The sequence below is a fragment of the Syngnathus leptorhynchus genome, chromosome 5 (assembly GCF_054491065.1).
Source record: "Syngnathus leptorhynchus isolate UIUO chromosome 5, UIUO_Slep, whole genome shotgun sequence".
Classification (NCBI taxonomy): Eukaryota; Metazoa; Chordata; class Actinopteri; order Syngnathiformes; family Syngnathidae; genus Syngnathus; species Syngnathus leptorhynchus.
The window spans coordinates 13,872,357-13,891,556 of record NC_141199.1 but is presented as its reverse complement, the minus strand read 5'-3'; the positions used below and the strand labels follow the sequence as shown (position 1 = coordinate 13,891,556).

At 42.1% G+C, this 19,200-nt stretch overlaps 1 protein-coding gene across 1 annotated transcript; it reads right to left on the bottom strand.

Annotated features, from left to right (window-relative positions):
• Positions 1–184: 184 nt before the first annotated feature.
• rhbdl3 (rhomboid, veinlet-like 3 (Drosophila)) lies at positions 185–18,647 on the bottom strand. The gene is made up of 10 exons (XM_085911388.1): positions 18,443–18,647; positions 17,835–18,298; positions 16,824–16,847; positions 6,564–6,722; positions 5,026–5,250; positions 4,732–4,880; positions 3,933–4,045; positions 2,256–2,356; positions 1,979–2,039; positions 185–1,897 (listed from the first exon to the last, which is right to left on the bottom strand). Exons 2-10 carry the CDS (start codon positions 17,952–17,954, stop codon positions 1,626–1,628), a joined length of 1,224 nt encoding a protein of 407 aa, XP_085767514.1. The 5' UTR covers positions 17,955–18,298; positions 18,443–18,647; the 3' UTR covers positions 185–1,625.
• Positions 18,648–19,200: the final 553 nt, after the last annotated feature.

The following is a 19,200-nucleotide window of genomic DNA, read 5'->3' as shown; positions in this document are numbered from 1 at the left end:
CACTATTGTTGTATAGCTTGACTCAGAACTAATATATGTAAATAAGTAATAAATGGCAGTGCAGTGCACTAATCCCTATATCATAGTTCTGAAGGTCAAGGAGTTGACTTTTGACCTAATGATGACATGCACTATAGCAAATGGATGTATGGATATTTAATAATAATCAACAGTTTTGTTTCTGTATAAAATGGTTTAATTACTCCAGTATTTACATATCAAATCTACAAAATATCCACGATGTTAAAATATTAGTACCCATCACATTAGTGACGTGTCACAGTCCCGATGATATATTTAGACTATTTTCAGACTCACTTTTAAATAGGAGGCATACAAGATATTATATACAATGCAGACAGGCCACACAATGCACGCAACATATCAATATCTCAGAATAAAAACAGCAAACACGTGAATCTGTGTTTAAATATACATTAATCCGTTTTGTGCGAAGCAGTTACCAGAGTAACATGAGGTTAAAATTACAGTACCAACGACAGCTCAAATCAATGCAACAACTCTTTGCAATTTTTGCATCATGACAAACTTGAGTGTGAACTAACATCGGTTTAGTGAGTCAAAGTCACACTTGTGGGCAGCTCTGTTTGTTTTGTTGCCATAATACAGATAGTAGTTCACCATCATACCAACAACAAATAAAATCAGCAGACGTTCACAATCTCTAAACACAACAGTTTGGCATCACATCTGAAAGCTTATCATTTCTGAATGGCACTTGTGCTTGTGTATTGAGCTGTATACACACATTTTGATGCAGTTGTTACAAAAAAAGGTCAAAGACACATGAATAAGGTTTGGAGGACATTGAATACAAAAAAAGCTATATGATAAAATGGAACGGTCTCATCTCACAATTTATGAATTTGAAATTATGCTTGTCGCTGATGGAAAAACTCTCCCAATTTATTTATTTTTTGACAAAAAAAAGTTTGCATGTTTTATTGCATAAAACAGTTCACAATAATCCAAAATAGCAAATCTCTCGATCTCATGATGACAAAATGATGAGTTGTGCAGATTTACTTTTCCCAAGTCATGAGTAGGCACCATCGGGTTGAGTGTAGTGAGAGACTAATGTCCACATACACATAAATTTAAAAATAAAATTCCTATCCTCATGTCCAAAATAAAAGGTATCATTTTCACTAATATTAGTGGTTTTGGTGCGTTTGGGCTGCAAATACATGCCAAAGCAGGAGGTGGTGCTATAACATCTATCAGTAAACCCCTTTGACATTCAAGCATTTGCAGAAAAGAAACAAGAGACGTCAAGGGAAAGGAGTGGATTAGCTCACTTGGAAATTAAGTTAAAAAATGAATTAGCAATAAATAAAAGTGCCACGCTTGGCAAAAGCAAATGCAGGAATACACAAGTGATGTTTTTGGATTGTGGGTGGAAGCAGAGCAGAGAGAATGCTCCACACAGGAAGGCCGGAGATCACTATGGAACCCTAAACCTTCAAAGTGCGAGGCACATGTAATAATCACTACCAATGTGCTGTCCTCATACAGAAGATCAAAATGGGGAACAAGCGTACACAGTTCTGCTACATCCCACCTTTGTTATGACTGATGCTACCTCATCAGGACAATGGTGTCACTCACGGTGGTGGAGGCAATCGTACTTCAAGCAAACTGTAGGCAAAAATGTTCCAGAACACGGCGCAGAGCACAAACAAGGTGTAAACGCAGAAGAAGATCCAAAAGAGGGATTGCTCCTGGAGCCGCTGCTCGTAGTTCTGCAGGACCACCACGCCCAAGGTGAGACCCACCATCACCCCGCCCAGGTGAGCTACAAAGCTGGGGTTGGGGCAAGGAGGAAATGCTGGCGGGTAAAAGCGGAGCCACACCGCCCGGCCAAATTCAACACTCACTGTGTGTGCAAAGAAAAAAAAAAGTTCCAAATATATTGGTTAAAATATCTTAACAGGTTGACTAAATCAATCAGACTTACTGCACACCAGAGCCATGGCCATCCGGAATAATTTAAACTGACACTTCATGCCGGACCAGTTCTATAAAGGAAAGACAGTATGAACAGTAAGACAATCAATATTATGGTCCAAAATCAAGCCTTCACAAAATGTCTAGGAATGTACGCCATGTTCAGATGGAGCTGCACCTGCAGCCGGATTCTAAAAAGAACCTGCTTTGATGATGAAGTCTAGTGAGTGATGTGATAACCATCGAACTCATCACGTTGAGTCACAAACGACACACACACTTATTACCATGACTACGTTGGCCAGGTGGGCAGAAACCAGAGCGTACACCCCACCAGAAGAACCGACCACGGGAGCCGTCATGTCAGTGACCGACACGGCCAGAGAGCCTGCGGAGATCAGATGCATCACATATGAGAGAACATCACCGAGATTAATTTTAGAACCGATACGGGAAGTGCGAGAAATGATCAAACAAGTCTTCAAAGTGTGTCTAGATTCAACCGCCCATCGCAAAATGAGAAAGCAATCTATACAGTTTTACTTCAAGGCTTCACAGTTGTAATAAAAATGAAACGATCCATTTTTCATCCATTGAAAAAGAATCTCCTAGCAATAAAGATTCTGACCCTGGAAACCAAAGTGTTTATCCTGTTAACAAAATACAATTGGCTGCATGCAAAGCACCCAAACATGAAGTTTGCTTTTTATTCTTTTCCTCTGTTTACAGCCTTCATTCAGCTGTCGACATACAAGTTCATTGAGTCCCACAAAAGGACACGAGTGTGCGTCCTACCAAAAGGGCAATTGAGCGCTCAATAACTCATGAGTTGACCTATGATCTCTGCCCTTGACCTCGTTGTTTATGTGCCAGCTGAGCCCCTGTCATGCTTGTTTCGATGTTCTTAGCACTGGATTATTTTAGTGATGAGAGGGTATAAAAAGTTTTTTATAAATGACTTCAAAAATAACACTAGATTAGCAAGGTGAAAATGCATTAAAAAAAATTTTTACTCAAATAAAAAATTATATATACATATTATTTTCTTATTAATGTCCACGGACAAAGCCGCTCCGTTCGATTTTTATAGCTGGATGTTAAATTTAGCTGTCAATGAGTGATAAAATATACTTGCAAGTAACGACTGAACAGTAAATGTGTGAGGGTGATCAAAATGTGACGCCCCATTTACACTGATGTTTATTTGATCACGTTGATGTCTGAGAGGAAATATGACTCGCAGGCAAGCACAACGAGACGGTCGATACAAACAGCCAACCTTCTCGGCGTTGGTGGTCGATATCTAATTAAAACAGCTGACTTGCGTGTGACTGATTTACGCAACCTTTCCCTGCTCATTTCACTCTGGGCTTAATTCTGTACGGGACGCTTCGGCTGCTATCCACAGGGGGCTTGTCACTGACCCCTGCACTCAACCAACACACACAGTGGGAGAGATTCAGAGACGGAGACAATTTGCATGAATAGTAATCAAAATCAGTATTTCATATTTAGCAATTTAGCACACTCCCCTTAACAACAATAGCCTGTGAAGAATAATGAAGCGAGAAGAATGCGACGACAATAGCTTCATTAAAAGGTTGAAAATCCATCTTTGGTTTGTGATTCAACCAATTATTGTGTGAAATTGTATGCCTTTTATTTGATTGAGCTACCCTAGCTATGACTCTTATGGCAGTGTTGTACATGTCAAGGGGAGGCTTTTGAGGGACCCTGCTCAACCCCCACAACTGGAAGGAATAAAACAACACAGAGCCATCTGTCCAGAAGACCCCCATCACACAGACATACACGCACATACGACATAATCGGAACGTGATTCTGAAAAGCAAACAGATGGGGTGAGCAATTAGGATTGAAAGGTGAGACCTCGTGTTTTTAAATCAGAGAGAAGATGTCCGCATATTAATATGAAGTCATGCAGCGCTTGGTGGCCCACCCACCTGCCAAGACGCCACACGCGTAGACCAGTCCGATCCTCGCCGCTCCGTGGACCATCTCCAGGGGAACTCCCACCAGCAGCTGCATGGCCATATTCAGGCTCAGGTGTTCAATGCTATCGCACACACATGCAAACACGCAAATGGAATAATCAGAAGAAAAAACAATTCATGGTGGTGTCGTAGGATTTGGAGCAAAAGCAATATTGTAATACTGAATCTAAAAACTTCTCCCTCAACCTTCAGAGCTTCAGTGTCCTTTTTGTCTCACCCTCATTTAGCATCGGACACACTCATTCATGTCCAAAATCCATAATCATCGAGCCTCTCTTCATCTGTCCCTCATTTGCTCATGTTGGCTGTCTGAATCAAAGCTCCGCTTTATGTTTGTTGACAGACAAATGACAAACTCGCAAAGGAGGAAGCGGCGGTAAATAAAGCTGAGCTCAAAAAGCAGCGAGTTAGGACTGTGTTGAGCACACAACAAAGAGCTGCAGCAGGAATGAGTGCAAACCTTCCCAGCAAACAAGAATGCAAACAATGTCCACCAAGTGTGCCAATAATCTATTTAGCGCATGACAAACCACCAACGCCAGATGGTTCAATGATCAGGAAGGAAATGATATTGATCAACTGGGTGAGGCCTGACCAAACACTCAGGGACATCTCCAGGGCAGATAACAGCATGAGGGATGACCTCTAATCTACAATCACTGAGTCTCACATGTATTAAAATGTGTCCTTGCCTATGTTGCATTTTTTTTTTTTTTTTATGGAGGCTTTAGTTGACTGGACAACTCACCCGGTGTGCATGAAAATGTAGCTGAGGTATCTCCAGGCCTGGGCCCGGAGCTGCGGGTGGTAAGGTAGAGGACTCTTAAGGAACGATGGGCTGGACACCTGCAGAACTAGGCGGTCCAGATGACATCCATAATAAAAGAAAACGACTACCTAGGACATAAAATACAGAGAGTGGCAGTGATTTACAGTGATTACAAACATGGCTCGTTACTACCATTCATTTCTTTATATTTTAGGTGATACAGTTCCGGCATTTAAGTCTCCATCTTTTCTCTTCCCTTATTCGATTATTTACCTCAAGAATAGTGATGGTCAGGATCAGCCATGGTGGGGGCCAGTAGTTGTAGCTGTCAAAATACCACTTGCGATCCACTTCGCGCGGCAACGTCTCATAAGCGACGTGTCGGACCAGGCGCTGGGAAAGACCCAGGCCGACCTCATCTCGGAGACTGTTGCCTTTTAAGTGCCTGCCCCCCTGCAGGATTGCCCTCCGGAAACTATTGGAGCGCTTGTTGCTCATCTGGAAATCAAAGACACTTGAAATGAAGTTCAACACTCTCACTGCTGTGTAAAATGCAGTCTAAATAAGTTAAGTTAAAAATGGGCGAATAAAGGACATTTATTCCTTTCCACTGTAACTCCTCAGTGTTCCAATACTTTTGTCAAGAACTGTACTCTGTCAAATCCACTCAACGCATGACTGAAGCGCCATAACACGGCTTTCTGAGAACAGGCCACACAGACTGTAGAATGCCATTATCATCACCTAGCAACCAACAAAAACTCCTCCCCTTACCGCTGTCTGCCTCCAAGGAGTTGAAATGCAAGCAAAAAATGTTCCTTGTATTGCAGCGGTCAATTTAGTCTGACAAAGTGCTTCCATAGTTTCTTTGTAAAATTATTATTATTATTTTTTTGGTAGAAATTAGTAGTAAAGATTATGCTGCAATGAGACTTTGCAGTGCAACTATAGTCAACGTGCCTTTACAACAATCACCATGACAACATAATGACTCTCTTGCATACTATTATTCGACTTTAAAAACAAACTGAAGAAAATAAAAAAAAACACTCAAGGTACAAATGTTAAAGAGACAGTATAAAACAACTCATACAAAATAAATATGTGTCATCGTAACTCCTACAGCGTGCCAAAGTGATGAATCTTGTGGTTTGCAAATAAAACAGTAAGTATAAAAAGATGGGAAATCAGGAGAAAAGTAGCAGCTGAGTTTTCTTGCACTATTTTATGAGACTTTTAGCTTTACACTAGGGATCAGTATCTGGAGGAGTTTAGTAGAAGCCAATTATTTCCCCCTTTGTCAGGAGGAAAAAAAGTGTGGGAAAATGATTAGGAGTTGCCATGGCCACTTTCAGACGGCACACCAGGGCCAACGCATGCATGGAGACGCTCTCAAGCAATACTCTATCTCTAAAAGACCCCAAAGATTGCCTTAAAGCAGAAAAAAATTCTAGTTTCTCCAGTTAATGCAGATTAAGAAATTAGGTAAAAGAGGTAAACATGGCAGATTGCAGATAAGCACGTTAGCGTGTTTAAATGCTAGCATTCATTTGGGTGCACTTTTTATTTGTCTGCCTTACATTTGGAATATTTTTTCAGTTTATTTTCCTATATTTAAAAACAGCATGAAAGGGGAATAATAATAATATGTTGTATGTGCCCCCAATAGTAAAAATTATAGAATATGAGTTAAACAGCTTCCTCAGGGGGCGGCCATTTTGCTAGTTGCTGTCAACTGACAATGACATCACAAATGCCAGGTCTCAGGTCGTCAATTATGAAAAATAACTAAAAAGTCGTGACCGTCTCACCAGGTTGACGAAATCCTGGTAGCAGATTTTCCCATCTGCGTTTCCATCTGCCAGGGCCAAGAGGACTTCGAGCTTGTGGGGGTCCAGCTCGGAGCCATGCGTCGCCAAAAGGTCCCTGAAGCGCTCGGTACTGATAAAGCCCGAATTGTCCACGTCATACTGTAGGTGAACACACACAGAAAGACAAAGCAGGTTGATGTAAAAAAAAAAAAAAGAAAAAGATTTGGCATCTATTTTCATTAAAGATAGCTTACATGTAGAATTATGCCTGTCACGGTTGTCAGAAACTGTTTGCCAAATAAAGTCAGCAGGACAACAGGCAACATGGAACTTGGCAAGCGGCCATTTTCTTTTCCCTGTGGCCCAACGAAAGTAAGGAATTTCGACCGACACACTGCCAATATTGCTTTCCGAGTGGCGTATATACACAATTTATGTCGTTTTTTCCAAGAAAAAGTAGTTAAAAATGTGAGTTGCTGATGAATCTAATAAACAGGAAAGTAGTACAATATCTTCCCCACCCACGCTGATAGATTTGAACCAGTTCAGTTTGTTGTGTGACACCAGGCAGTAAACAGAATGTTGATCGCGTGTGGGAGATGTTACATACTGCTCTCCCTGTCTAAAAAAAAAAGTAAATAATCATATTTGGCAAGTGCACTTGTACGAGACGTGAGGACGGGCAAAAATATTTCGCATCTGCTGCAGAGGAGGCGGAATATACATATTGGCTCCCTGATGAGAAAAAAAAAAGGCTGACTATGATTAAACTTGCAATGCATCTCTTAACTCGCACAATATTGTCCCCGGGAAAGCACACCACATACTGCACCACAACTATTCTAGAGAGACACACACATTTTACGTAAAAGTTAAGTTTTAGTTCACAAAAAGAGCCAACCCACCTTGTGTTGCAGCAAATCAGCTACTTTTTGTTGCAGGCATTTGCCCATGATGAAGTAAAAACACGATGTAGTGAATGTCACGACCAAGACAATGAAGGAACGGTAAGCGTGTGTGTGTGTGTGTCCTGATTGTCATATTGTGTCATATTGTTTGCACCAGACCAAAGAGGGTCATTTCCAACCAGGACAAAAGGATTACAGTTCAATCCAAGACCCTCACAGAACACCTCCCCCATCCACACAACAAACACACACACACACACACGTTAACAAAATAATACTCCTAAAAATGTCCATCATCTGGCGTGATGTATGCTTACTTGTCTGACAGCAACAATTTATTTAGACACAAAGTGAACGTGAGTCTGGAGACAGAGTGGCTTTCCATCCATCCTAAAAAAAAAATGATACTGTTCCTGTTGAAATGGAACACAATTAAATTTAAAAGCGCTTTGACTTTAGAGCATTTGAATATTTCAAACAAAGTTGCTGTCTGTAACTTAAGTGGCTTACAAAAAGAGTGAAAGGCCAAAGCACCAAATTAAAATAAGTACATGTATTGTGTGCACAGACCTCAAATGCAAAATATTCTCTTCTATAATGAGCATTCATATTGAAAGCATCTTTGCAGTCTGGAGAATGAAACGGCGGCGAGGCGAGGCAGCGGGGGTCTTTCAGAGGGCTGCAGGGTGTTTTGCATTCTCATTGTTAAAAACATAAATATTAAGGACTTGCCTAAAGCCCAAAGAAATGTCCAGCCTTGTATCAAATATGCAGAAAGGCAACAAAAACAAGAAATGCTGAAAATAGCTTGCCTTCAGGTGACTGAGTCCAAACGTAAAAATAATTATTTTAAAGCAGCTTGTGAAACTCAGAAAAAGCAAAAATGTAATCTTGAAAATACTGTTTGGGAAGTGGGGGGTGGCAGCCTCTTATTGATTCTATACTTAGTTATGTTGAAGATTGAATTTTAAAGAAATTTTAAAGACAAGCCGGGCGAGCTCTGCAGGACCCAGGGTACAAAGTGCACAGCAGTTTACTGTCGACATCCATCGACTGCCTCGTTGGACATGCCAGCTAGCTCCAGGTACAAACACCGTGCAAAGACTGACTTCCACTTTCCTTGTGTGACATGACAAGAGTGACGGGCATAGCATAAAAATAAAACAGCAGCCTGGAGGAGTCGCAATGTTCCAATAGTAACATCCCCCTGCAGGTTGATGCGGAATGGCAGGCATGACTGTGGCTAATCACCGTGGCAACTGGCGTGACAAGACCCACAGAGTGTGTGCGCGCTGCCAATAGAGTGGGTGTGCCACATTTTAGATTGATATCTTGTTTTTTTTGATGGGGAATGTCAATATAGGCAAATAATAAGAATAAAAAGTGGATTCCACATCAATACAGGCACCGAAGGACGGAAGGAAGGAAGGAAGGAAGAAAGGAAGGAAGGTATGGAGGGAGGAACGGAGGAAGGAAGGAAGGAAGGAAGGAAGGAAGGAAGGAAGGAAGGAAGGAAGGAAGGAAGGAAGGAAGGAAGGAAGGAAGGAAGGAAGGAAGGAAGGAAGGAAGGGAGGGAGGAACGGAGGAAGGAAGGGGGGAAGGAAGGAAGGAACGCAGAAAGGAAGGAAGGAAGCGCAGAAAGGAAGCGCAGGAAGGAAGGAAGCGCAGGAAGGAAGGAAGCGCAGGAGCTCGTTTCCTTTACTAATTGCACCAAGGGAGAGCAGCGAGCAGGTACAATGGAAACACATCGGCCTTCTCATGTTAATCAGGTCCTTTACACTGGGGTGGGGTCGAGCTCAATGTGACACTCTTTGAGCCGCTATTTCTGTCCTTCTGTCATACACACACACACACACACAGCAGCGAAAGACACACACTCTTTTGTCACCTTATCTGCCACAGCTGAGAGAGTACATTATCAGCGCCGTTGGCCGTCGTAAGCTCAGGGACATCGTGTGGGTCTGGGGGCTTAGCGTCGGGCCCGCCGGCAGACTTGGCCCCATTTAGCCGACTAGTTCAAGTTGAATGGAGCCGACAGCTTGTCAGCGGGCGGCGGTCTGAATGGGAGGGGTGGGAGGACTCCCTCTTTCTGACATTGGCTAAAAGGAACACAAGCCAAGTGTGCGAGGCCACCTGATGTCATGGATGCAAAAGTGGGGATGGATGGGGGCTATTTTTCCAAATCCATCTGTGTTTCTCTCATTCATTTGATTTGAGGAATGGAAATAAATGTATTGTTATTGGATACGTACATATACAAAGTAAGTCCGGCGAAATGAGGAATGAATTACTCGAAGCGGATAATTTGACCTCTACCACAGTGTGTGTCTGACCTGACAGCTCCTGGTTCGAACCGGCACCGCTGCTTGTTTCATTGTTCTCCGACAGAGGGAGGATTCAGAGTAATCCAGACAAAAGAACGATTGTTTCGCCGAGAAGGTCAAGATGCAGGAATGCTGCACGGGGCGAAATTGGTATTCCGATTCAATCCTTCGAAGACGACATGAGGAATGTGACAAGCAACTGTGACTATCACATTATTAGGTGCCCAGACATTACTTCTCCTATTGCGGAAAACCCCTCAAGAAAAGGTCAAGCGTTTGGATTCACCATTCACGTCACGGAATACGGTGACCTTAAAATGTCGGCACCGTCGTAACCGGTGGATCCCTTTGTGATTCTGTCATTTGTGTTCACTGGTGTCACAGAAGCACCAAATTTGGGGGAAAAAAAAAGTTTCAAGAAGTTGGACTCATTCTGTCGTCATGGATGAAGAAGGCTACATTAAGGCAGATTTAATTCAAGTGCTCTTACTACATCAAGATTGTAAAAAAATCACTTATAAAAAAAAATCACTTTTGAACAAAAAAAGATGACTCTCTCCCTTATAATGAAAAAAAAGACACCTCTCTGAGAATTTACAATAAATCAGCCAATCAGAGAGTAGAGTCGCCAATCCGGGTTAACAGATTAGGGCTCACACACGGACATACATGCAGCACGGTACAGACACACACTCGCCCACGCAGCCTTCTGAAGCCATCACATACATGCACCACTTCCTCACCATAATGCTCCGTAACCAAGCAACCGCCATGCCCAAAGCGGCCACGTGTGCACCTGAACACTTGACACATACTTGAAGATGAGCTAGTCTATGAAATCCCCACTCGACTATGGAGGCATTAAGAAACAGAGTTTTTTCTGATCCCAGCTAATATCATTCACATCACGGTGTCGTCTGTTCATTTTCAGATGGTATGATGTCATTTTCTGCAGTGCCGTCAGTATCGGAGTTTCCAATTATTAATCGATTAATCGGCTCAATTATTATTCCAGCCATTGATTTGAGAACAATCTGTTTTGCAAAAAAGGTATCGCAAATATATTTTCCTTGTATCCTGTTTAGTAACCAGTTGTTCTTGTTTATTTGATATTGTTAAATAATTCAACGATGGCACGAAAAGTACTCACAATTCTTTTTTTAAACCAATTTCGATGATTTACGAACTAAAAGCAAGATAAATGCGTGTTTGCATGAATGGCTACAGAAAATAATGACTGGCAGCTGAGAATGCCGAACGATTTGGAATATTTTAGGTTACATAAAATGAATCTAAACCATTCATTTGATAATCAATTAACTGTTGATGAATGAATGAATTTTCACAGCTCTAATTTTCTATCAAGTTAGCCAATTAGACTTAATTAAAAGCAAAAAGTGATTCGAATCAAAATTGCAGATTCGGTACAAAAAAAAAAAAAGAATTCAATCTTTTCTTAAAATGGTTCAGGACTAGTTAAAGGAATGAAGGAGGAGGCGTGAGAGTAAGGAACGGGAGCCCCTTGGGGCGTCTGGAGTAGCGAAAAGGGGGTCGAGCCCAGCGCCTCTCAGCAGGCACTTCAGCGTGTGTTCATATAAACACTTAACCTCCTGCTGCTGCTGCCGCCGCTCAGCAAAGCATTCACGCCCGAGAGACGGCTTGTGACATCAACAAGATGCGCAAAGTCCCTCCGGTCGGGGGGGGGGGGGGGGGGAGTCAACGTTTTGCAATAAAAGACTCCGAGATAGTCAAAAGGCACACAAGCATCAACAAAACCTTGATGGAGTGGCCGTGTCAGTCAGGCAAAGGGCGAGCTGGGGTCAATCTGAAAGGCAGACGCACGTCTGTGACCTTATCTGGCAAAAAAAAAAAAGCCTCCCCTCCCCTTTACAGCGAGGTGAGAGCCATTCATTACCGTCACACCAAAGCTTCTATCAAGCACTCTGGCTGGAATTATACAACGAGAAGAAGGGAAACAAAAAGAGGGGAGAAACATTTGTTTAACGAGCTATTCGCTGGCTGTCTTCCTCTCGCATTCAATCGCTTCTTCTCCTCCGGGCCTGCCCCTCGAGGTCAACACCCGCTCCAGCGCCAATGACGGCAGCGGCTCCATTCAGAGCAGATTTACGATTGCTAATAGCTGGCAAATGGAGCTGCGACTGTCTGCTTCCCCCCCTCCCCCTTCAATTCCTGCAAATGTGGAGGAGAAAGGAAAAGGTGTTGTTTTGGTGAAAGGTCTCATTTCTGAGTTGAACAGCCAATCAACTTGTAATGATCAATTAACCATTTCAGTAATTATGGGGGGGGGGGCATTTAGGGAGATAGCAGGAATTATGAAGGTAGAAGAAAACTGCTACTTCAACACTTTGGCACTGTTGTCAAATTTCATCAACCGTGTCCTGAAAGATGATACAGGCACGGAAAACGAAAGGTCGGGCCGTTATGACTAAGCACTGTCGCTCACCTTGGATGAGCCGAGACTGCCGAAATAAAGTGTTGTGGCTATATTGCCATTTTGTTACATCACAGTCGATAAATGAAATCTAAAGACATGGTGAAGATGATTATTTTTTTTTTCCCATACCAGTCAAATGGTTTAGCACACTTGCTAGCGCTACTGAATGGAAGATTGCCCCCTGAAGATTAATTTCCTGTGTTTAATGAATTTATATAATCTGGCGGTTTGGTTATTTCCAGCTCACGACTGAGATAAAATGTAATATATTTTATTGAGATGCATCTTCAGAATAATTAGTGTCATCATTGTCTGTAAAATCCAATTCGAATTCGAGCCCATCAGTGTCTGCAGCAGTCAAGGTCAATCTTGATCACAATCAAGACGTTGTGAGAAGATATTTGTGTGTTCCATCTGAGCAATGCTCAGAAGAATTTGACAAAGGATTTGTTGACACAAGATAGAGAGCAGAGCCAAAACGCCTCTACCAGAAGAAACAAGAAGACATTGTGTAAAGGAACAAGACCGGCACACAGAACATTTACAGCCGTCATGAAAACTACAAATCATCGTGACACATGTTCGTTTATTGATGATGTCATCATTTAAAGCATCGCATATCTAATAATATGCCGGTGAGGCAGTTTGCTTCACGGACAGTTGAGAGAATCCAACACAAAGCGATCAGAAAAGCCAACAAAGGTTTTAGAGAGCTTATCTGGCATCATAAATCTAACCCAGGCGTGTGTACACGTAGCGTATTGGAGTTGCCGTCTGCCTTTGTTGAGGATTGTTAGTGTGCCATCTGCCTTGCTAGACTAAACTTCCTCCCCGCAAATTGCACACTCGGTGAAACGTTCGCTAATGGGCCGCAAAAGAAGGCAGTTAACGGCGCGTGCTCACACACAAATACATTATTATTATTATTGGTCATTGTAATCCCATGGAAGCAGTAGAAGCAAAGAAGAATTTGATGTGTTGGCGAGGAGCCCAACTGTTGTTCATTCATCCACCCTTTGAAGACATTTTTTTGGGGGGGTATTAATGGAGACTACCCACCATTCTGTTCAAAATGCTTCGAAATGATCCGACAAAGAGTTGTAGTGCACGATGAAAGAAACTAATTCAGGGACATGTTTTTGCTGAATAAAAAAAAATTGCAGTAATGAAACGGATCAACGCTAACTAATATGTGGTGTCCTGGCTGGTCCGATAAATGTTATAAATCAGCGGGAGTCAGTGGGTTGTCATGGCAACTGCTACTCTAGCCTGGTGTCAAACCAGTTTATGTTCAGGTCAATTTATTGCATTTTGATATTTCAAACACACACACAATTAGACTGCATTGTTGGGAAAAACAAGATAGAAATCACTCCATTTCCATCCCATGCTTTGACTCACCGATTAATTTTAAAATTACACCCCAAAATAAAAAACAGAAATCATCAACTATCGCAAACTGTACCTAGCGCATGCAACATTTCAATTTCATATTGGCCCTGCTGTGAGTTTCAAGTGTGAAGCCAATTACGGCCAACCTTGGCACATCGTCTTTTTCCCATTTACCGATCAACAGGCGCGGCAGCTATTTTTACCTCCGCATAAAAGCGGAAACTGTTTTCACACTCCGCCAGCTGGAACGCTGCTTTTCAGGATGAAAATCCATTTAGGGCCCTGAGGTGGAGGAGCAGCAGAGAACAATAATCTAGAATGAAATCTTTAAATTAAATCGTTTGAGATGTCATGTGTTGTTTTCTTTTTTAAATACGCTGACGGTAATTAGCAGCTTCAACAAACTCTTTGGGATCTCCTGGACTCGGCTGGTGTCAGTCGTTTCGGGAATGTTGGATGAACGGGTCAGCAGAGCGACCTCGCCATCTGTGCACACGTCGATGGCAATTATACCGAGAAGCATATCAGCGTTCCACTGACGATATTGATTCAAAAAAATGTGAAAATTGCTAGGAAAAGGAAAAGACCACATGGTTAATACTGTTGCATTCCAAACTTGTAGCTGTCAATAAAGTACATCCAAAAAGATGTCGTGGCACAGGGAGGACGGAGAAGCCATGCTAATCGCTAAGCTAACCTACGATTGACACAGGTGATCAAGTCCACTTTGAACAACAAAATAGCAAATTATTAAGTGAGTAGACTCCAGAAAATTTACTACGATAAAATATTCATAATATCCGTCAAGTTAAAATATATCTATTTCAAGCCTTGTTACTTGTACAAGATTTGTTACAAACAAACTCCCTTGCATATCAACTTCTACTCGCACAATTGCTCAAATATCCTGACTCCCACTGAGGCTTTTTTTTTTTTTCTCCATGCATCAAGCAAGAAAAGCCATTTCATGGAAAACAGGCAGCCATGTGAAAGTGTTTAATCACTAAGCTTGTGTGGCGGGTGCATGCCGAGGGCATTTCCAACACTGCGTGGTGGCTGTCAACACAAAAAGTAATTGTGTAACACACGCGCACACACACACCACACACAAACACGTCCGACAATAACTGTAATTCCGAGGCTCTAACTGGATCTACAGAAAATCTGCCGGGAACTTCCAGGCGAGTTTCAAGACGTCTAGAACTGCTTTTAATGACTGTGTCTGATCGGTAGCTGCAGTTTCAACCTTTTCACATTTCAAGGGAATTCATCAGAGATTCTTCCCCCCCCCCCCAAGGGGAGACCAGAACCATTTAACATTGTTGTGTGATCTAAACAAGCTTAATACGGTTTATCAGATAAATACAGGACGTGAGCTACGGTCCATCCTCAAATCCCCGGAAATCCCCACAAAAACGTTTGACTGCTGACAAAGTCATGTGGAGGCTTTACTCGTTTTGTTATGTCATGATGTTTCAAAACGTCTATTAGTATTTGTGGGAATAATGTTTTTAGGGGGGGCTTGTATGTGGGTCTGGATCAAATCCTCGTTATTACGTTCCTTACCCCGGTAAAAATATCGTATCCAGAGTTTTTCAATAAGACGTCGCCGCTATCTGTGTTCAGCTTATTCCGACATGCAGAGGGAAGCACATATAAAGTAACAAAATCCTCCCCTGGGAAGTAAAAAAAAAAAAAAAAGGCCAAACTGGAATGCAAATTGCACAACACAGGACTTAAGATTCCTGAATCAGTGATTCCAAAAGCCACATATTGATAGGTTGAAAACGATATTAGTATCATTAGCATCTGTAGTATATCATAAGAGAGATGTTTTGCTTTTACAAAAGAAGCCGGAGCACTTGAAAACTGAATATAGCAAAAGATTCAGTCTGGCTTCTGACGTGTCTTCTCAATCTGACACACAAGGAGCGTTAAAATTGATGCAACGTTTTATTTGAAACACGATCGGGATTAATTGAAGCATATGTCCACAAGTTAGACTTAAAAGAAATACCCCAATCCATGTAGCATCATATCAAACTCCAATGAACTCCTTCCTGTTTATCTTTTCTGGTATCCCTGGCTCAAAAGAGACACATGAAGCGGCAATTTGGGGAAGGCAGAAAGAATAAAAGCACGTCACCTCGCCGTGTGGACACTTTTAAATCGAAAGGAAAGACTTAAGGCTTTTTGTTTACACATGGAATATCAACACCCGCACACACAAGGGAACCTCTTGCCGTTCCCGTAATCCCTTGTGACCTCACGTCTTTACAACATCAACAATAAAAAAAAAAGGCAGTCTGACACCAGCCTCTGGCTCACCCCATTAACCCTAACTCATACACACACACACATATAAACACATACAATTTCCTCGAAGAGAAGGGGCCCCAGGGCAGGCAGGTGCTGGGGCAGCCGCCCAGACTGGACTGTGTGTGTATGTATTTATGTGTGTGTGTGTGCGTGCGTGTGGTAATAGGGTCCGTCCACCGTCTGTCAGCCCGACCTGCTGCTGCTAACATCAGCTGCTTTGAGTTCTTCTCTCTTGTGATTATTACAAAAATGCCCTCGCCCATGTGTGCGCGTGCGTGTCACCCAAACCGAATTATCAACCTTAATGATGATGACGCACAAATTTCCTACAGTGTGTGTCTGCAGGAGTTTGCGTTGACAAAAATTCAAAGTCCCGGTTGCACTTTTTAATGCAGGCTTTACTGAAAAAAAAAAAAAAAAAAAAAGGATTTAAAACGAACAGCATGGTGCACTACTTAAATCTAAAAATATATTTGCCTAATGAGGCAAAACAGAAATGCAAATGATGGAAAGTGAGAGTGTCCAATCTTCAGCAGCCAAACACATTGGAGAAAATCTAACCAACAAAAATGTCTAGCAGCTACACTAAAACCTCTTAAGTCGGGTTTCGGGGGGGAAAAAGGTTGAAGGTTGAAAACTTCAGCAAACATCATTCTGACGAGCAATTAAGTCACATGGAGACTGTGTCAACATAACTTTTCAATTTTGTTCCACCTTAGAGGTTCCACTGAACAGTCGTAACACAAAAGTATCATTTGAAAGATCTCCAATTACGTCTTAACAGTCCAGCAAAATGCTTGCATGTAATCAATCAGATAACACCAAGGTCATGTGCAGGATGAACACAAATGACACATCTTACCTTGTCAAACAGCTCCTTCCATTTCTAGGAAAAAGAGAAGGACAAGAGAGAATTTAGACATGAGGCTCAAGTACCTGTTTGGAAACTTTGATACTAAAAATAATATCCTAAACAAGCCGTGTGCGCCGAGCTGTTACCTCATCATTGTGTTCACTGAGCTGCAGCCGAAGATAATATAAAAGCTTATGACAACAAGAAGCTGCACTGCCTCAGTCCTCACAAAACTAAATGACGTCATTAGCAGGTTCCATTGGTCTGGAATATGTTTTAGTGCTTTAAGTCCACGTTTAAAATCGATTTGAACTTCTCTGGGTGTTGTTGACATACAATGATGCATTGATATAATTGTTTAATTTAGGGCTTGACCAGAATTGCAATTCAAAACACTCGTATGTCAAATCATCCTTCCCCACTGAAATGAATTGAAATGCTATTAATCCATTCCAGACATCCAGAAATTTTTTGGGGCTGTCATGTGTTTTTAAACTGTAAAACAGCACGGTGTGGTTTTATACTTTATAGAATAAACAACAGTAATTGCTTAATTGAATGGAATTTAAATGAACGAAACCATTTTGATCACACTTTTTCCTTCAGTTCACAACATGATGGCGTGCACACCTGGAGACCACATCAGACATACTGAACTGTATTTTCTCCATAGTTAATTTGATACTTTATTTTTCATATTCAAGTCATACCTAAAACGGATTTTTGCCACTTGCTGTCTACTGAAAATGACATCATACGTGCTCCGATTATGGCTCAGCTAGCCAACGTTGCATGAGCCGTGATTGGCTGTTACCTGAACGCTGACCACGTGGGATGTCATTTTTAGTAAAGCCTCAAGTGGCAATATGCGTTTTTAAATGTATTTATAGGACATAAAAATAATGAGGTTATCAAATTAAATGTATAGACACCTTTTACTGCAGAAAAATGGATACATAAGTAGAATTCAGGAGTATGTTCCAATACTTTTGCCGACCAATAAAGTTGTCTCACACTTACGTCTTCGGGAGCCACGGGAAGGACGTCAGTGCTCTCCAACACTTCTATTTCCTCTCCCTCCGCGTTCGCCGCCACCGCCGGGGAGGAGGTGACCGTCAGCTCCCGGTTGCCTCCCGCCATCCTCTCCGGTCACCCGCGGTACCTCACCGACGACTCCGCATGGCTTTTTATTCCACCCCCTCCTCCGAGGCTCCTTCCTTGGCGTCACTTTCACTTGACCACCATCGTCGTGAGGTGAGTTCAAGTGATGGAGAAAACATCGGAGAAGAGGCTACTTCCACATCCGCTAGAGGAAAAGTTGACACATTCGTCGACTCGAATAAATACAAATAAAAATAAATCTTAAAACAAAGTCCATTTATGAGGAAAAAAAAATCTATTCCCAGTTTGGAGAGGAGGCGGCAAGTGTTCAAGTTTGGGAAGCAGCCAGGATGCTGCGCAACAGCGGCGAGGAGTCGAGGACTCTGAAATTTAAAATAAATAAATAAATAAATAAATAAAAATGACATCATCGACTAACACCAGAACATTACAATGAGTTCCATACGACAGGTTGAGATAAGTAAACACTGAAGCTTGCATTTTTTTTTTTAAGTGCGTCACAATACCTTTTCCCACGTCTCCCCGTTTAGAGCGTCTGCTATTTCCACCTTATGGAGGTCCCACAAGGGGGTTGTGGTGTGGAGCTGTCTGCTATGTCGTTGTTGGAGTCCTCCTCCGCCGCAGGCTGGTTCAGCTCCAGAGCTCCGCACACGGAGGGAGAAGAGCCAGGATGGAGATTGGGAAAAGCCCACCCCCCCCTCCTCCTCCCTTTCAGCAGCTGACTGTCACTCACACGCTCGGTTAAAGTCATGTATTTGTTCCTTTTATGTTGCTGTTGAATGTTGTTCTCGTGATTGTTTTGTGAACTTAATGGCAGAAGCTGTCGTTTATATAAACAAAACGAAATTGCATTTTCTCCCTCGAGTGAGCTACAATTAAAAAAAAAATGTTCGGGGGAGTTCAGACAAGCACCCATATATTTCCTGGAGATGTCACATATTAGTGGGTGTGAAGGTGCCTGGAGGATGTGACAGAAGCTTAGCAGAATGTTGCAATAGTGATAGAATGGTGTAAAAGAAAGATATTTTTTTGTTGCAAAAAAACCCCATCTACGGTCAGTAATAGGTTTTAGTGGGAATAACCTAAAATATGGCAGGATTTAACAAATGAGTCTGTACTGAATTGGTTTTAATTGGGTTTTCCGTGCCATACTGCCATCTAGTGTTAGGGGAAAAAACACTTGCTAAATTGGACTTTAATTGACTATATTGTGGGGGTAAAACAGCTCTTATGAAGCATGTCTCTTTTGCTCCCGAAGTCCACT

Excerpts from the sequence above, each read along its gene's own strand:
- rhbdl3 (XM_085911388.1), bottom strand. The coding sequence starts at position 17,954 with ATGGCGGGAGGCAACCGGGAGCTGACGGTCACCTCCTCCCCGGCGGTG. Across the intron at positions 16,848-17,834 it reads TTCCCGTGGCTCCCGAAGAC|AAATGGAAGGAGCTGTTTGA; the intron begins GTAAGTGTGAGA and ends TCTTTTTCCTAG. Across the intron at positions 1,898-1,978 it reads GGCCATGGCTCTGGTGTGCA|TGAGTGTTGAATTTGGCCGG; the intron begins GTAAGTCTGATT and ends TTGCACACACAG.